At 50.2% G+C, this 19,453-nt stretch overlaps 1 protein-coding gene across 1 annotated transcript in view; it reads right to left on the bottom strand.

Moving 5' to 3' along the window:
- The window catches only part of YBX2 (Y-box binding protein 2), a 51,772-nt gene that overhangs the window by 15,304 nt on the left and 17,015 nt on the right, over positions 1–19,453 (bottom strand). The window contains exons 2-6 of the mRNA XM_040415430.1: positions 13,377–13,440; positions 13,264–13,297; positions 9,881–9,970; positions 3,972–4,262; positions 3,695–3,792 (exon numbers count right to left, since the gene is read on the bottom strand). Of these exons, the coding sequence (XP_040271364.1) occupies positions 3,695–3,792; positions 3,972–4,262; positions 9,881–9,970; positions 13,264–13,297; positions 13,377–13,440 (577 nt within the window). The remainder of the gene's footprint in view (positions 1–3,694; positions 3,793–3,971; positions 4,263–9,880; positions 9,971–13,263; positions 13,298–13,376; positions 13,441–19,453) is intronic.

The following is a 19,453-nucleotide window of genomic DNA, read 5'->3' on the forward strand; positions in this document are numbered from 1 at the left end:
CGTGCATGCCCCTCATTCCACAGCCACCCGTGCATGCCCCTCATTCCACAGCCACCCGTGCATGCCCCTCATTCCACAGCCACCCGTGCATGCCCCTCATTCCACAGCCACCCGTGCATGCCCCTCATTCCACAGCCACCCGTGCATGCCCCTCATTCCACAGCCACCCGTGCATGCCCCTCATTCCACACCCACCCGTGCATGCCCCTCATTCCACACCCACCCGTGCATGCCCCTCATTCCACACCCACCCGTGCATGCCCCTCATTCCACACCCACCCGTGCATGCCCCTCATTCCACACCCACCCGTGCATGCCCCTCATTCCACACCCACCCGTGCATGCCCCTCATTCCACACCCACCCGTGCATGCCCCTCATTCCACACCCACCCGTGCATGCCCCTCATTCCACACCCACCTGTGCATGCCCCTCATTCCACACCCACCTGTGCATGCCCCTCATTCCACACCCACCTGTGCATGCCCCTCATTCCACACCCACCTGTGTATCCCCCTCATTCCACACCCACCTGTGTATCCCCCTCTACCTTTGTGGAGGAAGCGCCATCACTGAAATTACTCTCCTCCACAAAGCACATACAGCCCTCGTGATATTTTCCACCACATCTTTTGGCTTTGATGCCAGTGAGAAGGTGATGTAAGAGCCATTAGAGATCCTGTCCCTTGTGTAGCAGCACAACAAGCAGATGACTGATGAGGTCACTATACTACGACACTGTATACTACCGAGTCATCCCGTACTCTAATGAATATAACTCTTATCAAATTGCTGAATAAGCTTAAAGAGAACCTGTCACCAGGATTCTGTGTATAGAGCTGAGGCCACGGGTTGCTAGATGGCCGCTAGCACATCCACAATACCCAGTCCCCATAGCTCTGTGTGCTTCCATTGTGTAAAAAAAAAAAAAAACAGATTTGATACATATGCAAATTAACATAGGAGTCATATCTTACTTGTGTGACCAAAGAGTCATATTTTCAAGCTCTGACTCATCTCAGGTTAATTTGCATATGTATCAAATCGTTGTTTTTTTTACACAATAAAAGCACACAGAGCTATGGGGACTGGATATTGTGGATGTGCTAGCGGCCATCTAGCAACCCATGTCCTCAGCTCTATACCCAAAATCCTGGTGACAGGTTCTTTTTAATAAGCAGGCGCCTGATCATTACTGGGGGAGACGTCACTGACTTAATGTTCCCTGAACCAGACAACTCCGCACGGGCGGGGAGGGGGCAGAGGGCGGAGGGAGGGGAGAAGGCAGAGGGCGGAGGGAGGGGAGAAGGCAGAGGGAGGGGAGAAGGCAGAGGGAGGGGAGAAGGCAGAGGGAGGGGAGAAGGCAGAGGGAGGGGAGAAGGCAGAGGGAGGGGAGAAGGCAGAGGGAGGGGAGAAGGCAGAGGGAGGGGAGAAGGCAGAGGGAGGGGAGAAGGCAGAGGGAGGGGAGAAGGCAGAGGGAGGGGAGAAGGCAGAGGGAGGGGAGAAGGCAGAGGGCGGGGAGAAGGCAGAGGGCGGAGGGAGAAGGCAGAGGGCGGAGGGAGAAGGCAGAGGGCGGAGGGAGAAGGCAGAGGGCGGAGGGAGAAGGCAGAGGGAGAAGGCAGAGGGCGGAGGGAGGGGAGAAGGCAGAGGGCGGAGGGAGGGGAGAAGGCAGAGGGCGGAGGGAGGGGAGAAGGCAGAGGGCGGAGGGAGGGGAGAAGGCAGAGGGCGGAGGGAGGGGAAAGGCGGAGGGAGGGAGGGGGGGGAAAGGCGGAGGGAGGGCGGAGGGGGAAGGCGGAGGGAGGGCGGAGGGGGAAGGCGGAGGGAGGGCGGAGGGGGAAGGCGGAGGGAGGGCGGAGGGGGAAGGCGGAGGGAGGGCGGAGGGGGAAGGCGGAGGGAGGGCGGAGGGGGAGGGCGGAGGGAGGGCGGAGGGGGAAGGCGGAGGGAGGGCGGAGGGGGAAGGCGGAGGGAGGGCGGAGGGGGAAGGCGGAGGGAGGGCGGAGGGGGAAGGCGGAGGGAGGGCGGAGGGGGAAGGCGGAGGGAGGGCGGAGGGGGAAGGCGGAGGGAGGGCGGAGGGGGAAGGCGGAGGGAGGGCGGAGGGGGAAGGCGGAGGGAGGGCGGAGGGGGAAGGCGGAGGGAGGGCGGAGGGGGAAGGCAGAGGGCGGAGGGGGAAGGCAGAGGGCGGAGGGGGAAGGCAGAGGGCGGAGGGGGAAGGCAGAGGGGGGAGGGGGAAGGCAGAGGGGGGAGGGGGAAGGCAGAGGGGGGAGGGGGAAGGCAGAGGGGGAAGGCAGAGGGCGGAGGGGGAAGGCAGAGGGCGGAGGGGGAAGGCAGAGGGCGGAGGGGGAAGGCAGAGGGCGGAGGGGGAAGGCAGAGGGCGGAGGGGGAAGGCAGAGGGCGGAGGGGGAAGGCAGAGGGCGGAGGGGGAAGGCAGAGGGCGGAGGGGGAAGGCAGAGGGCGGAGGGGGAAGGCAGAGGGCGGAGGGGGAAGGCAGAGGGCGGAGGGGGAAGGCAGAGGGCGGAGGGGGAAGGCAGAGGGCGGAGGGGGAAGGCAGAGGGCGGTGGGGGAAGGCAGAGGGCGGAGGGGGAAGGCGGAGGGGGAAGGCTGAGGGGGAAGGCTGAGGGGGAAGGCTGAGGGGGAAGGCTGAGGGGGAAGGCTGAGGGGGAAGGCTGAGGGGGAAGGCTGAGGGGGAAGGCTGAGGGGGAAGGCTGAGGGGGAAGGCGGAGGGGGAAGGCTGAGGGGGAAGGCTGAGGGGGAAGGCTGAGGGGGAAGGCTGAGGGGGAAGGCTGAGGGGGAAGGCTGAGGGGGAAGGCTGAGGGGGAAGGCTGAGGGGGAAGGCTGAGGGGGAAGGCTGAGGGGGAAGGCTGAGGGGGAAGGCTGAGGGGGAAGGCTGAGGGGGAAGGCTGAGGGGGAAGGCTGAGGGCGGAGGGGGAAGGCTGAGTGCGAAGGGGGAAGGCAGAGGGCGGAGGAGGAGGGCGGGGGAAGGCAGAGGAGGAGGGCGGGGGAAGGCAGAGGAGGAAGGAGAGAAGGTGTCAGGTCTAATGATGAGAGAAATTTATTAAGTAAATGTGGCATCAAGTATGACTAAGCAAAACAGACGTCAAATTTCCCCCCAAAGATTTTACGGTTTCACCACCAGACAACTCACACTGTAGTGTAGTTATGTTCCCCATCTGTAGACAAGACCCTTCTAAAACCAAAAAGCCTTCAATAGGTAAGAACCTGGTCTGACCACTCACCCATACCTATCATTATAAAGGCCCTTCAACCCCATATGGCTTGCATATGGGGGGCTGTTTGAGAAATTAGATAACCCCTTTAAAGGTGGGACCTGCCTCCCATCAAGATAAATATCAACCCAAACTACCCAGATTTATGCTGGAAAAATCTGACTTCCATCCATGGTGCTCATGCCCCAAAATCCATACATTTTGGCCTGTAATATTAAAGATCATGAACTATTTCCTCACCATTAATATTCCAGCCCTTCCAGACTTTGCCATTAGTTTCCTTCATAAACCCCCAGTCCACACAAACCAAAACTTTACTGCTGCAACAGGAAAAAACCCACCCAAGCTGCAGCAGAAAAGACTAAGGCGCCCCACCACAGCAGAAGATACACAGGACGCTGCAAAGACTACATGTTAACCAACAACTAGTGCAAAGAAGGGACCATGTAGAGAGGGGCCCTTATGTCTCACCTGCGGAACCTGGGCCGGAACCTGCGAGGAGGGGGTCTCTGCTGCTCTTCTCCATCCTGTGGGGTGTCCGATGTGGTCAGATCTTTGGCCTCTGTGTTCTATGAGAGAACCATGAAAGTGATGTAACCAGGTCTGCAGGGAGCTGCGCTATGTGAACACAGCCCTCGGTGGACAGGCTAATTATAGGGGGCTGTCCCAGCTCAGATGATGGGGGTCCAGCCTGTGACTGGACAGTGGCTCTGATGGATGAGCATTACATGATCAGACCACAGCTCACCTCTTCACCTGGGTCCCGTGGAGACTGCGGCCTTGGACCCCTTCCAAACCGTCGCCTGTAGAAGAATGGCGGAGGACGCCGGCGCTGTGGTGGTCTCTGCTGGGGGGACCCCTCATCTGCTCGCTCCCCTTCGCTCACTTGCTCTGAACTCACACCTTCTCCAGAAGACTCTCCAGTGTTATCACCCCTCGGCCGGTAGAAACGCCGACGAAAGCGCCGTCTGTTGGGGGCAAATCTGCTTCCTTTAACTGGAACCCCACCAGGACCTGTGACATTGGCAGCCTCCGCACCCTGGTAGACAAAAGGGCACCTGTTAGCAATCCCCCTGTGGTATAATCAGGAGGGCGTACAGTGCTGGGGACGGGCAGCAGACGGGTAAATCTGACCATGTCTACAGGGTTGTACATGGCACGCTTAAAAGGGGTTGTCCCAGCTGGACATGCATTTATGGCTCATCTGTTTGATAAGCCATGAAAGAAAGACAGGTCCCAGAGATAGGACTCTATGGTCAAGAACTGGGGCCCCGTCACATCCTGCAAGTAGTTCACCGCTATGGAACTTCTGACCACTGCCGAGCGAGCAACGGCAGAGAGGGGAACAGCACCCGCAAGTGTCCAGATTGGAAAACTACATTGCTTACCGGTAATCGTTTTTCTCGATACCCATGACGGCACCCAGTGCGACTCAGGACCTCCCATCAGGACAGGAAACCTGAGAAGATAAAAAGGACACACCTCCACCCAACACCAGTGGAAGAAATAAATTGTTCTCTGGAGAGAAGTGATAAGGGATTAAAGACCCTCTTTTTTTTTTTTTAAATCTATATTACTTCATATAGACCTGACTGATACCCTATATATATTTATATAAATGTATCTGTATATGGGGAGGGAACTATCGGGTGCCGTCATGGGTATCGAGAAAAACGATTACCGGTAAGCAATGTAGTTTTCCCCTCACCCATGACGGCACCCAGTGCGAGATAGACTATAAGTAGAGTCTAGGGGGGGGCCACAGCCTGAAGGACCTTCTCCCCAAATGAGGCGTCAGAATGGAGCTGTAACCTATAATGTTTGAGAAAGGTATGTGGGGAACTCCATGTAGCTGTCCTACAAATCTGAGCTAAGGACAAGTCAGCTCTTTCAGCCCATGAAGTAGACACTGCCCGAGTAGAATGGGCCCCGAACCCAGAAGGAGGGGAAAGACCCAAAGAGATGTAAGCCTTTGTTATGGCCTTCTTCACCCATCTGGCAATAACCCCGCAGAATGCTTTTTTACCCCTATTCCCACCTAAAAACTGGACAAGAAGGTTCTCGTCTTTCCTCCATGAAGACGTAACATCAAGGTAAACTAACAAGCATCTTTTAACGTCCAAGCAATGAAAACTTTTTTCCCTGCTATTGGAGGGGTTAGGAAAAAAGGAAGGCAACACAATGTCCTGGCTCCTGTGAAAATCCGAGACAACTTTGGGAAGGAAGGAAGGCAGGGGCCTAATTACTACTTGATTGTCCTGGATGACAGTATACGGTGGATGTGCAGAGAAGGCCTGGATCTCCGAGACCCTCCTAGCAGAGGTGATTGCCAGTAGAAAAGCCATTTTAATGGACAGGATGTCAATTGGGATCTCTAACAAGGGCTCAAATGGCTTATCGGTTAGGGCTGTCAAGACCCTGTTTAGATCCCATGGGGGGGGGGGGGAAGAGGCCTTACAGAAGGATGGATTCTGGCCGCGGCAGAAAGAAAACGTTTGACCCAAGGATGCATTGCTAACTGATAGTCGAAAAAATAGCTCAAGGCCGATACCTGTACTTTTAGGGTGGAGGCTTTGAGTCCCTTGTCTAAACCTGCCTGCAAGAAGTCTAAAACTTTAGGTATTTCTGGAGGTTTAAATGGATCAGGGCTAGACCCTAGAAAGGAAGCAAAGATATTCCAAACTCATATTTCCTGGCTGTTGTAGCTTTCCTACTGCCTAAAAGGGTGGAAACAACTTTGTTAGAAAGCCATCTCCTCAACCAGATGCCCCTGTCAAACTCCACACTGCCAATTGTAGAATCTCCGGATTGGGATGGCATACAGGCCCCTGGAAAAGGAGGTCCTCCCTTGGAGGGATCATCCAGGGGGGGCTTCTGGCTAGATTTAACAGGGTGGAGTACCAGATCCTTTTGGGCTATTTCGGGGCTACCAGGATTATAGAGGCTCCCTCCCTCCCTCCTTTCTTCAGTACCTGTGGAATTAGGGAAATAGGTGGGAAGGCATAGCCGCGTTCTCGGCTCCAGTCCTGGGCCAGACTGTCCACGGCCGTGGGGTTCTCTGTGTGATTTAAGGAGAAGAACCTCTCTGTCTTCCTTTTCTTCCGGGTAGCAAAGAGGTCTATAGTTGGGGTCCCAAACCTTAAGACAATCTGGGAAAAGACTTCTCCGTTCAGACTCCACTCTGCCTGGCTGAGTTCCACTCGGCTTAAAAAGTCGGCCACCGTGTTCTCTTTTCCCTTTAGATGTATTGCAGAATGGAGCAGGTTCCTGTCTTCTGCTATTTTGAAAATTTCCTGGCAGAGGAAGATTAGGGATGGTATCTTTGTTCCGCCCTGGTGATTTATATAGGCCACTGTCGTTGAATTGTCCGAGTAAAAGACCAGTTTTTTGTTTAAGACATCTGGAACTGCCACCCTTAGAACTCTTTCTACTGCCTTGAGTTCCTTGTAATTTGATGTGCAGGCTCTGGTTCTTAAATCCCATCTTCACTGCCAATATTTCCCATCTGAATGAGCCCCCCAACCCCACGGACTGGCATCTGTTATCCGTATGGGTTCTATGAAGGACCAGGGCATCCCTGTCGAAAGATTCTTTTCGGATGTCCACCATAGGAGGGAATACCTTGCTCTGGAGGAGAGATGAAATTTTTCCTCTAGCGTTTGTGGAAGACCATTCCATTTCTTTAAGATATCCCACTGTAACGATCTTGTGTGAATCTGAGCAAACGGCACTGCGGGAATCGTAGCAGTCAGGTGCCCCAATACTGCCATCGCCTTCCTGATGGAACATCGGAAGGAGCGGAAAAGGATCCAAACATGTTCCTTTGTTGAAACTATCTTCTTCTGAGGAAGGAATGTTTTCTGAGCCGTGGAATCTAGCTGCATCCCTAAAAACATGCAATTTTGAGAGGGGGTTAGGCAAGACTTTTCTCGATTGACCTTCCATCCCAGATCTTTCAATAGAGAACACACCAGGACAAGATCCGTCTGTAACTGTACTTTCGTCTGGGCTATGAACAAAAAATCGTCCAGATAGGGTACTAACACTATCCTGGACAATCGGAGGAATGCCACCATCTCCGCCACAACCTTTGTAAAAATTCTCGGGGCTTGTGAGACCCCAAACGGGAGGGCCCTGTATTGCAGGTGCAGAAGCTGGCCCTTCACTTGGACTGCTGTTCTCAAATACTTTTGGGAGGAGGGATGAATAGGGATGTGGTAATAAGCATCCTCTAAGTCTATACTTGCCATCCAGCAATCTTTGTATAGCAGGTCTATAGTTGTCTTTATCGTCTCCATCCGGAATCTTTTGTATTTCAGGAACTTGTTTAGTCGTTTTAGAATCATTCGAAAGGACCCATTGGGTTTCTTTACTAGAAAGAGTGGGGAGTAATACCCCCTGCCCTCCTCTTTGGGAACTTGACAAACGACTCCTTTGTCCAATAACAACTGAACCTCTGCCTCTAAAACTGTGGATTTTAAGGGATCTTTCGGAGTTGGAGTGCGGGTGAAGAAATTTTGGGGGTAGGAGAGAAACTCCAATCTGACTCCCTCTGCTATCCCTCCCAAAACCCATTTGTTTTGGGTGACCTTTGACCAAGCTGGGAGAAAGGAAGAGTCTCCCCCCAACCTGGAGACTGGCGTCATTGCTGCTTATCTTTTTTATTATCTTGGGATTTGAAAAGGAAGCCGCTAGACTTCCTCTGGAACCGATCCCTCTCTTTCCTATCGTAGGGCTTGCCCCTCTGCCTTCTAAAGCTCTGCTGGGGCCTACGAAAAAAGGGGGGCTTCTGAGGGACAGGAAACCCCCTTTTTTGTCAGAGGCCTTCTCCAGGATGTCATCTAAAGATGACCCAAATAATCTGTCTCCCTCACACGGAAGGGCACAGAGTCTGGCCTTAGATCCCTGGTCACCCTTCCAGGATCTAAGCCAAATAGCTCTTCTAGCCGCATTTGTCATAGCAGAGGCTCTGGCGGAAAAGCGCATCACATCAGTGGAGGCATCCGTTAAAAAATCAGCTGCTTTAGAGAAGGTGGGGAGGGAAGCTAGGAGCTCTTCTCTAGGCCTTTTTTCTTTAAGATGTGACTCTAGCTGGTCAATCCATAGTCTCAGAGACCGGGAAACCCAAGTGGCTGCGACTGCCGGTCTGAGACAGGCGGCCGACGTCTCCCAAGCCCGTTTAAGATATATATCCGCTTTTTTATCTAACGGGTCGGAAAGACAACCTAAATCATCAAATGGGAGGGCAGACTTTTTTGCAATCTTGGCGACTGGTGCCTCCACCGTAGGGGCCCTATCCCAGCTTGAGGACACTTTCTTCATAAGGGTATTTTCTTTTTACAGAGGAAGGTATGAAGAACTTTCTGTCAGGATTCTTCCACTCTTTTTTAATAATCGCCTGCATGCTTTCATGCATAGAAAAAACCCTATGCTTTTTAGGGCCTAATGCCTGGAAGGCCTGATCCGCAACCGATCTGGTCTGCTTAATGTCTTCCAACTGCATAGTTGCTCGGACCGCTTTTAGTAACGGCTGCGTATCCTCAGGGGAAAAGAAGGACTTCCCTGAATATTCCTCGTCCGAGGAATCCGAATTACTGGAATCTAACTGCCCGGATTCTCTGGCTTCACTGTCGGACGAGTCCATTTCCATGCTATCACATTCTGTGGCTTTATCCGGGGATCTGGCACGGCCTTTACTGAATGCCTTGAAGGATGCCTTGATTAAGGACTTCATAGATTTTGTCAGGGTCTGGGACTGTTCCGCTACCAGCTTGTCTATACACGCTGTACACAGAGGTTTCTGATAGGATGCGGACAGTCGTTTTACAATCTGCACACTCTTTGTGTTTTGACTTGGAAGATGACTTTTTAGGAGGCTTTGGGATCTAAGATAGAAACACCTTATTAGTAAAAAAAAAAGGAACGTTCTCACCAAATGAATTTTTCCTTCCCCGTCCATAGGACCAGTACCAGACTTGCAGGCCTCAAGGGGTCCAGTGCGTCCATCTGTAGGCTCCGACATGCTGCAAGCTGGATCCTACTTCAGCACAAACACTCTGTGCCTCCGCTGGCTGCCTGCCCCTGCTGCCGCATTTATAGATTTGAAAAGACGCGCCTCGGCCCTCACTTCCGGGTCCTGCGCATCGGGAGAGAAGCCCCGCCCCCCCCCACGTCATCGGCCGGCCCGAAGGACGGCCCCGCGCATAAGCGCTTGGACGCGCGGGCGCCATCTTCAAACTGGGCATGCCGGCGTGGGGAGCCGCCTGAACACGGCCACAGCGGCTCCCCGCAGGACCGGCAGCGAGTGCGGGCGCAGGCAGACTTGTGGGGAGCGGCTTCCGGCACGGCCACAGAACTACCGCTCCCCAGGGATAGGTCTTCCCACGGCAATGCCACAGACCCCCCCCCCCAGCGCTGGCTTCTTCTTTGAGGTATGTCATGCAGAATACTGCTGCTTCTCAGGAACTCCCATCCGGAGGACAGGAAACCTGAACTGGTGTTGGGTGGAGGTGTGTCCTTTTTATCTTCAGGTTTCCTGTCCTGATGGGAGGTCCTGAGTCGCACTGGGTGCCGTCATGGGTGAGGGGAAAACCCCTTTAAGGCTATAGGTGACAATAGGGCGACGGGCTGTGTGACCGCTACAGGAGTTTCACAAACCTTTTCTCCTTCCACTACGTCAAATTCTACGGTCTCGCCATCTCCTACGCTGCGCAGAAACTTGCGTGGATTGTTGCGTTTTATGGCAGTCTGAAAAGACAGAAAACTCATTCGGCACATGACATGAAGCGGCACCAGCCCTCCCCCGCAGGTACCTATGAGGCAACACCCCCAGATTTCCCCCACAGACACAGGGGGCAGCAAAGACCCCCCCCCCCCATGTTTAAAATAAAAACTTCCTTACTTCCTGTCCTGGCTGTGACCACTTCCTGACGAAGCCATTTTCCCTTTTAACTTCCTAGACCCATACAGCAATAGCAAATTTGGGTAGTTTATACTTTACTACATTTAAAAAAAATTTAAAAACCTTCAAAAAATAAAATGTATTGCCGTTTTCAGACCCCATAACATTTGAATATATGTCTACAGAGCCGTGTGAAGCTTGGATTTTGCAGCACATACTGAACCATGACTTTTTGAGCACAGATTAAATCAGGGGATTCAGGGGAGTGGGAATGGGTGGGCGGGGGACAACTGTTCTCTTCAGTCCCTGGGTCAATATGATTAGTGATACCACATTTATATAGTTTTATGGGTTTTGTTTGTACAACGTTCCCTATGAGATAAAACTGTCCTGTTCTCTTCATTATACAGGTCAGTACGATTACAGTGATACCACATTTATATAGTTTTATGGGTTTTGTTTTTATGGCGTTCCCTATGAGATAAAACTGACCTGTTCTCTTCATTCTCCGGGTCAGTACGATTACAGTGATACCACATTTATATAGTTTTATGGGTTTTGTATTTACAGCGGTTCCTATGAGATAAAACTGACCTGTTCTCTTCATTCTCCGGTCAGTACGATTACAGTGATACCACATTTATATAGTTTTATGGGTTTTGTATTTACAGTGTTCCCTATGAGATAAAACTGACCTGTTCTCTTCATTCTCCGGGTCAGTATGATTACAGTGATACTACATTTATATAGTTTTATGGGTTTTGTTTTTACAGCGTTCCCTATGAGATAAAACTGACCTGTTCTCTTCATTCTCCGGTCAGTACGATTACAGTGATACCACATTTATATAGTTATGGGTTTTGTATTTACAGCGTTCTCTATGAGATAAAACTGACCTGTTCCTTTCATTCTCCGGTCAGTACGATTACAGTGATACCACATTTATATAGTTTATGGGTTTTGTTTTTACAGCGTTCCCTATGAGATAAAACTGTCCTGTTCTCTTCATTCTCCGGTCAGTACGATTACAGTGATACCACATTTATATAGTTTATGGGTTTTGTTTTTACAGCGTTCCCTAAGATATAAAACTGACCTGTTCTCTTCATTCTCCGGTCAGTACGATTACAGTGATACCACATTTATATAGTTTTATGGGTTTTGTATTTACAGCGTTCTCTATGAGATAAAACTGACCTGTTCTCTTCATTCTCCGGTCAGTACGATTACAGTGATACCACATTTATATAGTTTTATGGGTTTTGTATTTACAGCGTTCCCTATGAGATAAAACTGATCTGTTCTCTTCATTCTCCGGTCAGTACGATTACAGTGATACCACATTTATATAGTTTATGGGTTTTGTATTTACAGCGTTCCCTATGAGATAAAACTGACCTGTTCCCCTCATTCTCCGGTCAGTACGATTACAGTGATACCACATTTATATAGTTTTATGGGTTTTGTATTTACAGCGTTCCCTATGAGATAAAACTGACCTGTTCTCTTCATTCTCCGGGTTAGTATGATTACAGTGATACCACATTTATATAGTTTATGGGTTTTGTATTTACAGCGTTCCCTATGAGATAAAACTGACCTGTTCCCCTCATTCTCCGGTCAGTACGATTACAGTGATACCACATTTATATAGTTTTATGGGTTTTGTATTTACAGCGTTCCCTATGAGATAAAACTGACCTGTTCTCCTCATTCTCCGGTCAGTACGATTACAGTGATACCACATTTTTCTCAGTATCACCATATTCTGACCCCAAAACTATTATAGTTAAGTCTACAAAGGTCTGAGGGCTTTTTTTTTTTTGCGGAGCAATCTGTTTTTTATTGATACTATCTTGGAGTGAGACAACTTTAAAAATTCTATTTCTTTATATTCAAAGATGGGTTATAGGTCCTTTTTTCCATTGCGCTTACAGTCCACCATGATGTTTACTTTAAAATCCTAAGAGTTTTGGAATGTGGTGATGCAAATAATTTTTTTTTATTAATATAGGAAATATTTGCATTCCTATCCTTTTAAAAACTTTATTTTTTACTTTCATCTGTTAAGTCCCCCTAGGGGACTGAAAAACTTATCTGATAGCATCTCCCAAAGACTAGAATGAATTTCCACTGCAGTCTATGGTAGATTCACTTTCTATGGAGCCATGCCACAGGCCAGGCTCCACAGGAACATCGCTGAGGGCCCTAAGCTGCCACAGTAATGGAATGGCTCCCCTCAACCCTGATGCAAGTGAGCAGTTCCAGCCTCTGGAGCGTAAAGTTTCACCAGTCAGATACAGTGTTCACAACTGAACCCGGGATCTTAGGGGTTAAGCATCTGACCGATGACATATGGGTGCCCGACGGTTAAAGTTGCAGAAACTCCTCTATTAGCTTCTGAGCTAGTGCCATGTTTAAACCCTGGAATTCTGCTGTACACCTGGCGCTCGTCCAGAAGACAGCCGCACTTAACCCTGTCAGATCATCATGGTGGCCGGGCATGGGGGGGAGGGACTACATTACAGCATCACACTGATCCAGGCAACGCTCTTCTGTGGGCATCTGCAGCTAAGCCGATCAAGACACTACCACTGCCATCCGAATTCTACACCTACCATCACAAGAGGAATACCTTGTAGATGACGCCTTCACCGCACAGAAGCAGTGTTATTTTCAGCGGACGGCACCAGTGAAGTGAAAAAGCCAAAAACTACAATAAAAAGCCTTCTACGAAGATTTAAAGTGCCTCCTGATGGTAGCGTGCCTTCACCCAACAGGTCATTTTCTGATGACCCTTCCTTTAACCATCCAGGTGGACGGCAGAGAAACCCTGGACAGGTGTCAGAGGTAACTGGAAGTCTCTGCCAAACCCCCAAAATGGAGATCTACTTAGTCATCCTGCTGTTACTGGTTTACAAACTACAGCGTGGACATGGCGGTACACCACATGTGACCGCGGAGAACTGACTGGCTGGAGCGGTCACATGTCAGGAGTGGGCATGCAGAGAAAGGTAAGTACGCCCCTCCGGTTAGGCTATTGGGGACCTCTGAAGACAAGTGCACCCATGAACACCCCCTGCACCACCACTGGTAATCACACGTCTCCACGCTACTCCCATCACACACACCCCATTACCTGGTGCACAAACACGTCGTCTTTAGTGTCGTTCCTGTGAAGATAAGTACAGTCATTATTACCAGCCATGATGCCGCGTCTACACACGTCACCTGCCCGCTACACCCACTTACCGGTTGATGAAGCCGTATCCATTGCGGACGTTAAACCACTTCACCGTCCCCTGTACCTGGGTGGCTGCGGAAGAGAAAGAAGGTGACAGCAGACGTCAGCCATATGCATGACAGAGGGACCTACAGACCTCCCTATATACAGCTACTACACATGTATACTACTGTAGACGTGTACCACACACCTCCCCGTATACAACTAGTACACATGTATACCACCCCCTCCACGTATACAACTACTGTACACGTGTACCACACACCTCCCCGTATACAACTAGTACACATGTATACCACCCCCTCCACGTATACAACTACTGTACACGTGTACCACACCCCCTCCACGTATACAACTACTGTACACGTGTACCACACACCTCCCCGTATACAGCTAGTACACATGTATACCACCCCCTCCACGTATACAACTACTGTACACGTGTACCACACACCTCCCCGTATACAGCTAGTACACATGTATACCAACCCCTCCACGTATACAACTACTGTACACGTGTACCACACACCTCCCCGTATACAGCTACTACACATGTATACCACCCCCTCCACGTATACAACTACTGTACACGTGTACCACACACCTCCCCGTATACAGCTACTACACATGTATACCACCCCCTCCACGTATACAACTACTGTACACGTGTACCACACACCTCCCCGTATACAGCTAGTACACATGTATACCACCCCCTCCACGTATACAACTACTGTACACGTGTACCACACACCTCCCCGTATACAACTACTGTACACATGTACCACACACCTCCCCATATACAGCTACTACACATTTATACCACCCCCTCCACGTATACAACTACTGTACACGTGTACCACACACCTCCCCGTATACAACTACTGTACACGTGTACCACACACCTCCCCGTATACAGCTACTACACATGTATACCACACACCTCCCCGTATACAGCTACTACACATTTATACCACCCCCTCCACGTATACAACTACTGTACACGTGTACCACACACCTCCCCGTATACAACTACTGTACACGTGTACCACACACATCCCCGTATACAACTACTGTACACATGTATACCACACACCTCCCCGTATACAACTACTGTACACATGTACCACACACATCCCCGTATACAACTACTGTACACGTGTACCACACACATCCCCGTATACAACTACTGTACACATGTATACCACACACCTCCCCGTATACAACTACTGTACACATGTATACCACACACCTCCCCGTATACAACTACTGTACACATGTATACCACACACCTCCCCGTATACAACTACTGTACACGTGTACCACACACATCCCCGTATACAACTACTGTACACATGTATACCACACACCTCCCTGTATACAGCTAGTACACATGTATACCACACACCTCCCCGTATACAACTACTGTACACGTGTACCACACACCTCCCCGTATACAACTACTGTACACATGTATACCACACACCTCCCTGTATACAGCTAGTACACATGTATACCACACACCTCCCCGTATACAACTACTGTACACGTGTATACACCTCCCCGTATACAACTACTGTACATGTATACCACACACCTCCACGTATACAACTAGTACACATTTATACCACACACCTCCCCGTATACTACTGTACACATGTATACCACCCCCTCCACGTATACAACTACTGTACACGTGTACCACACACCTCCCCGTATACAGCTAGTACACATGTATACCACCCCCTCCACGTATACAACTACTGTACATGTATACCACACACCTCCCCGTATACAGCTAGTACACATGTATACCACACACCTCCCCGTATACAGCTAGTTCACATGTATACCACACACCTCCCTGTATACAGCTAGTACACATTTATACCACCCCCTCCACGTATACAACTACTGTACACGTGTACCACACACCTCCCCGTATACAACTACTGTACACGTGTACCACACACCTCCCCGTATACAACTACTGTACACGTGTACCACACACCTCCCCGTATACAGCTACTACACATGTATACCACACACCTCCCCGTATACAGCTACTACACATTTATACCACACACCTCCCCGTATACAACTACTGTACACGTGTACCACACACCTCCCCGTATACAACTACTGTACACGTGTACCACACACCTCCCCGTATACAACTACTGTACACGTGTACCACACACCTCCCCGTATACAGCTACTACACATGTATACCACCCCCTCCACGTATACAACTACTGTACACGTGTACCACACACCTCCCCGTATACAACTACTGTACACATGTACCACACACATCCCCGTATACAACTACTGTACACGTGTACCACACACCTCCCCGTATACAACTACTGTACACATGTATACCACACACCTCCCCGTATACAACTACTGTACACATGTATACCACACACCTCCCCGTATACAACTACTGTACATGTATACCACACACCTCCCTGTATACAGCTAGTACACATGTATACCACACACCTCCCCGTATACAACTACTGTACACGTGTATACACCTCCCCGTATACAACTACTGTACATGTATACCACACACCTCCACGTATACAACTAGTACACATTTATACCACACACCTCCCCGTATACAGCTAGTACACATGTATACCACACACCTCCCCGTATACAGATAGTACACATGTATACCACACCTCCCCGTATACAGCTAGTACACATGTATACCACACACCTCCCCGTATACAGCTAGTTCACATGTATACCACACACCTCCCTGTATACAGCTAGTACACATTTATACCACACCTTCCCGTATACAACTACTGTACACGTGTATATCACATATCCCCTTGTAGATAGCTACTATACATGTATATACACGCATATATACTCCCTATACACCGATACATGCAGCTTCTGTACATGGATATGCACCATATCCGTTACCAAGAACAGCAGGAATGTATACCGTATACAGCAACTACACCTGGAGGTATGTGGTATATTCTACCATCTCCCCTCCATATCATGGACTCCACAACACCGGAGGAGTCCTGCGGTATCCGTCACATTAGCAGCAGGTCCTGTACGTTGTGACCTACATGCATCCTACAGATGACGAGGGGATGAGATCTGGGACCTGGAGACATCACCTTCATCTGTCATGCTCCCCAGTGTAGCCAGGCCTTACCCTGCTGAAAGAGGGCACCAATGTGTGTACAGTGGTTAGGTAGGTGTCCGTTCACATGATGCCAGGGAAGCCCAGAGCATCACACCGCCTCCACCAGCTGTACCTGTTCTCAGGTAAGTGATTTACACGCCCAGCCATCCACATGATGTAATGGGATTCATCAGACCAGCTGGACCCATAGTGCACCTGGTGCCATCTCTTCTCAGGTAAGTGATGTACACACCCGGCCATCCACATGATGTAATGTGATTCATCAGACCAGCTGTACCCATAGTGCACCTGGTGCCATCTCTTCTCAGGTAAGTGATGTACACACCCGGCCATCCACATGATGTAATGTGATCCATCAGACCAGCTGTACCCATAGTGCACCTGGTGCCATCTCTTCTCAGGTAAGTGATGTACACACCCGGCCATCCACATGATGTAATGTGATTCATCAGACCAGCTGTACCCATAGTGCACCTGGTGCCATCTCTTCTCAGGTAAGTGATGTACACACCCGGCCATCCACATGATGTAATGTGATTCATCAGACCAGCTGTACCCATAGTGCACCTGGTGCCATCTCTTCTCAGGTAAGTGATGTACACACCCGGCCGTCCACATGATGTAATGTGATTCCTCAGACCAGCTGTACCCATAGTGCACCTGGTGCCATCTCTTCTCAGGTAAGTGATGTACACACCCGGCTATCCACATGATGTAATGTGATTCCTCAGACCAGCTGTACCCATAGTGCACCTGGTGCCATCTCTTCTCAGGTAAGTGATGTACACACCCGGCCATCCACATGATGTAATGTGATTCATCAGACCAGCTGTACCCATAGTGCACCTGGTGCCATCTCTTCTCAGGTAAGTGACGCACACACCCGGCCATCCACATGATGTAATGTGATCCATCAGACCAGCTGTACCCATAGTGCACCTGGTGCCATCTCTTCTCCAGGTAAGTGATGTACATACCCGGCCATCCACATGATGTAATGCGATTCATCAGACCAGCCCACCTCCTCATAGTGCACCTGGTGCCATCTCTTCTCAGGTAAGTGATGCACACACCCGGCCATCCACATGATGTAATGTGATTCATCAGACCAGCTGTACCCATAGTGCACCTGGTGCCATCTCTTCTCAGGTAAGTGATGTACACACCCAGCCATCCACATGATGTAATGTGATTCAGACCAGCTGTACCCATAGTGCACCTGGTGCCATCTCTTCTCAGGTAAGTGATGTACACACCCGGCCATCCACATGATGTAATGTGATTCATCAGACCAGCTGTACCCATAGTGCACCTGGTGCCATCTCTTCTCAGGTAAGTGATGTACACACCCGGCCATCCACATGATGTAATGTGATCCATCAGACCAGCTGTACCCATAGTGCACCTGGTGCCATCTCTTCTCAGGTAAGTTATGTACACACCCGGCCATCCACATGATGTAATGTGATTCATCAGACCAGCTGTACCCATAGTGCACCTGGTGCCATCTCTTCTCAGGTAAGTGATGTACACACCCGGCCATCCACATGATGTAATGTGATCCATCAGACCAGCTGTACCCATAGTGCACCTGGTGCCATCTCTTCTCAGGTAAGTGATGTACACACCCGGCCATCCACATGATGTAATGTGATTCATCAGACCAGCTGAACCCATAGTGCACCTGGTGCCATCTCTTCTCAGGTAAGTGATGCACACACCCGGCCATCCACATGATGTAATGTGATTCATCAGACCAGCTGTACCCATAGTGCACCTGGTGCCATCTCTTCTCAGGTAAGTGATGTACACACCCGGCCATCCACATGATGTAATGTGATTCCTCAGACCAGCTGTACCCATAGTGCACCTGGTGCCATCTCTTCTCAGGTAAGTGATGTACACACCCGGCTATCCACATGATATAATGTGATTCATCAGACCAGCTGTACCCATAGTGCACCTGGTGCCATCTCTTCTCAGGTAAGTGATGTACACACCCGGCCATCCACATGATGTAATGTGATTCATCAGACCAGCTGTACCCATAGTGCACCTGGTGCCATCTCTTCTCAGGTAAGTTATGTACACACCCGGCCATCCACATGATGTAATGTGATTCATCAGACCAGCTGTACCCATAGTGCACCTGGTGCCATCTCTTCTCAGGTAAGTGATGTACACACCCGGCCATCCACATGATGTAATGTGATTCATCAGGGCAGCTGTACCCATAGTGCACCTGGTGCCATCTCTTCTCAGGTAAGTGATGTACACACCCGGCCATCCACATGATGTAATGTGATCAGACCAGCTGTACCCATAGTGCACCTGGTGCCATCTCTTCTCAGGTAAGTTATGTACACACCCGGCCATCCACATGATGTAATGTGATTCATCAGACCAGCTGTACCCATAGTGCACCTGGTGCCATCTCTTCTCAGGTAAGTGATGTACACACCTCACCATCCACATGATGTAATGTGATTCATCAGACCAGCTGTACCCATAGTGCACCTGGTGCCATCTCTTCTCAGGTAAGTGACGCACACACCCGGCCATCCACATGATGTAATGTGATCCATCAGACCAGCTGTACCCATAGTGCACCTGGTGCCATCTCTTCTCAGGTAAGTGATGTACACACCCAGCCATCCACATGATGTAATGTGATCCATCAGACCAGCTGTACCCATAGTGCACCTGGTGCCATCTCTTCTCAGGTAAGTGATGTACACACCCAGCCATCCACATGATGTAATGTGATTCCTCAGACCAGCTGTACCCATAGTGCACCTGGTGCCATCTCTTCTCAGGTAAGTGATGTACACACCCGGCCATCCACATGATGTAATGTGATTCATCAGACCAGCTGTACCCATAGTGCACCTGGTGCCATCTCTT

The sequence above is a fragment of the Bufo bufo genome, chromosome 1 (assembly GCF_905171765.1).
Source record: "Bufo bufo chromosome 1, aBufBuf1.1, whole genome shotgun sequence".
In the NCBI taxonomy this organism is placed as follows: Eukaryota; Metazoa; Chordata; class Amphibia; order Anura; family Bufonidae; genus Bufo; species Bufo bufo.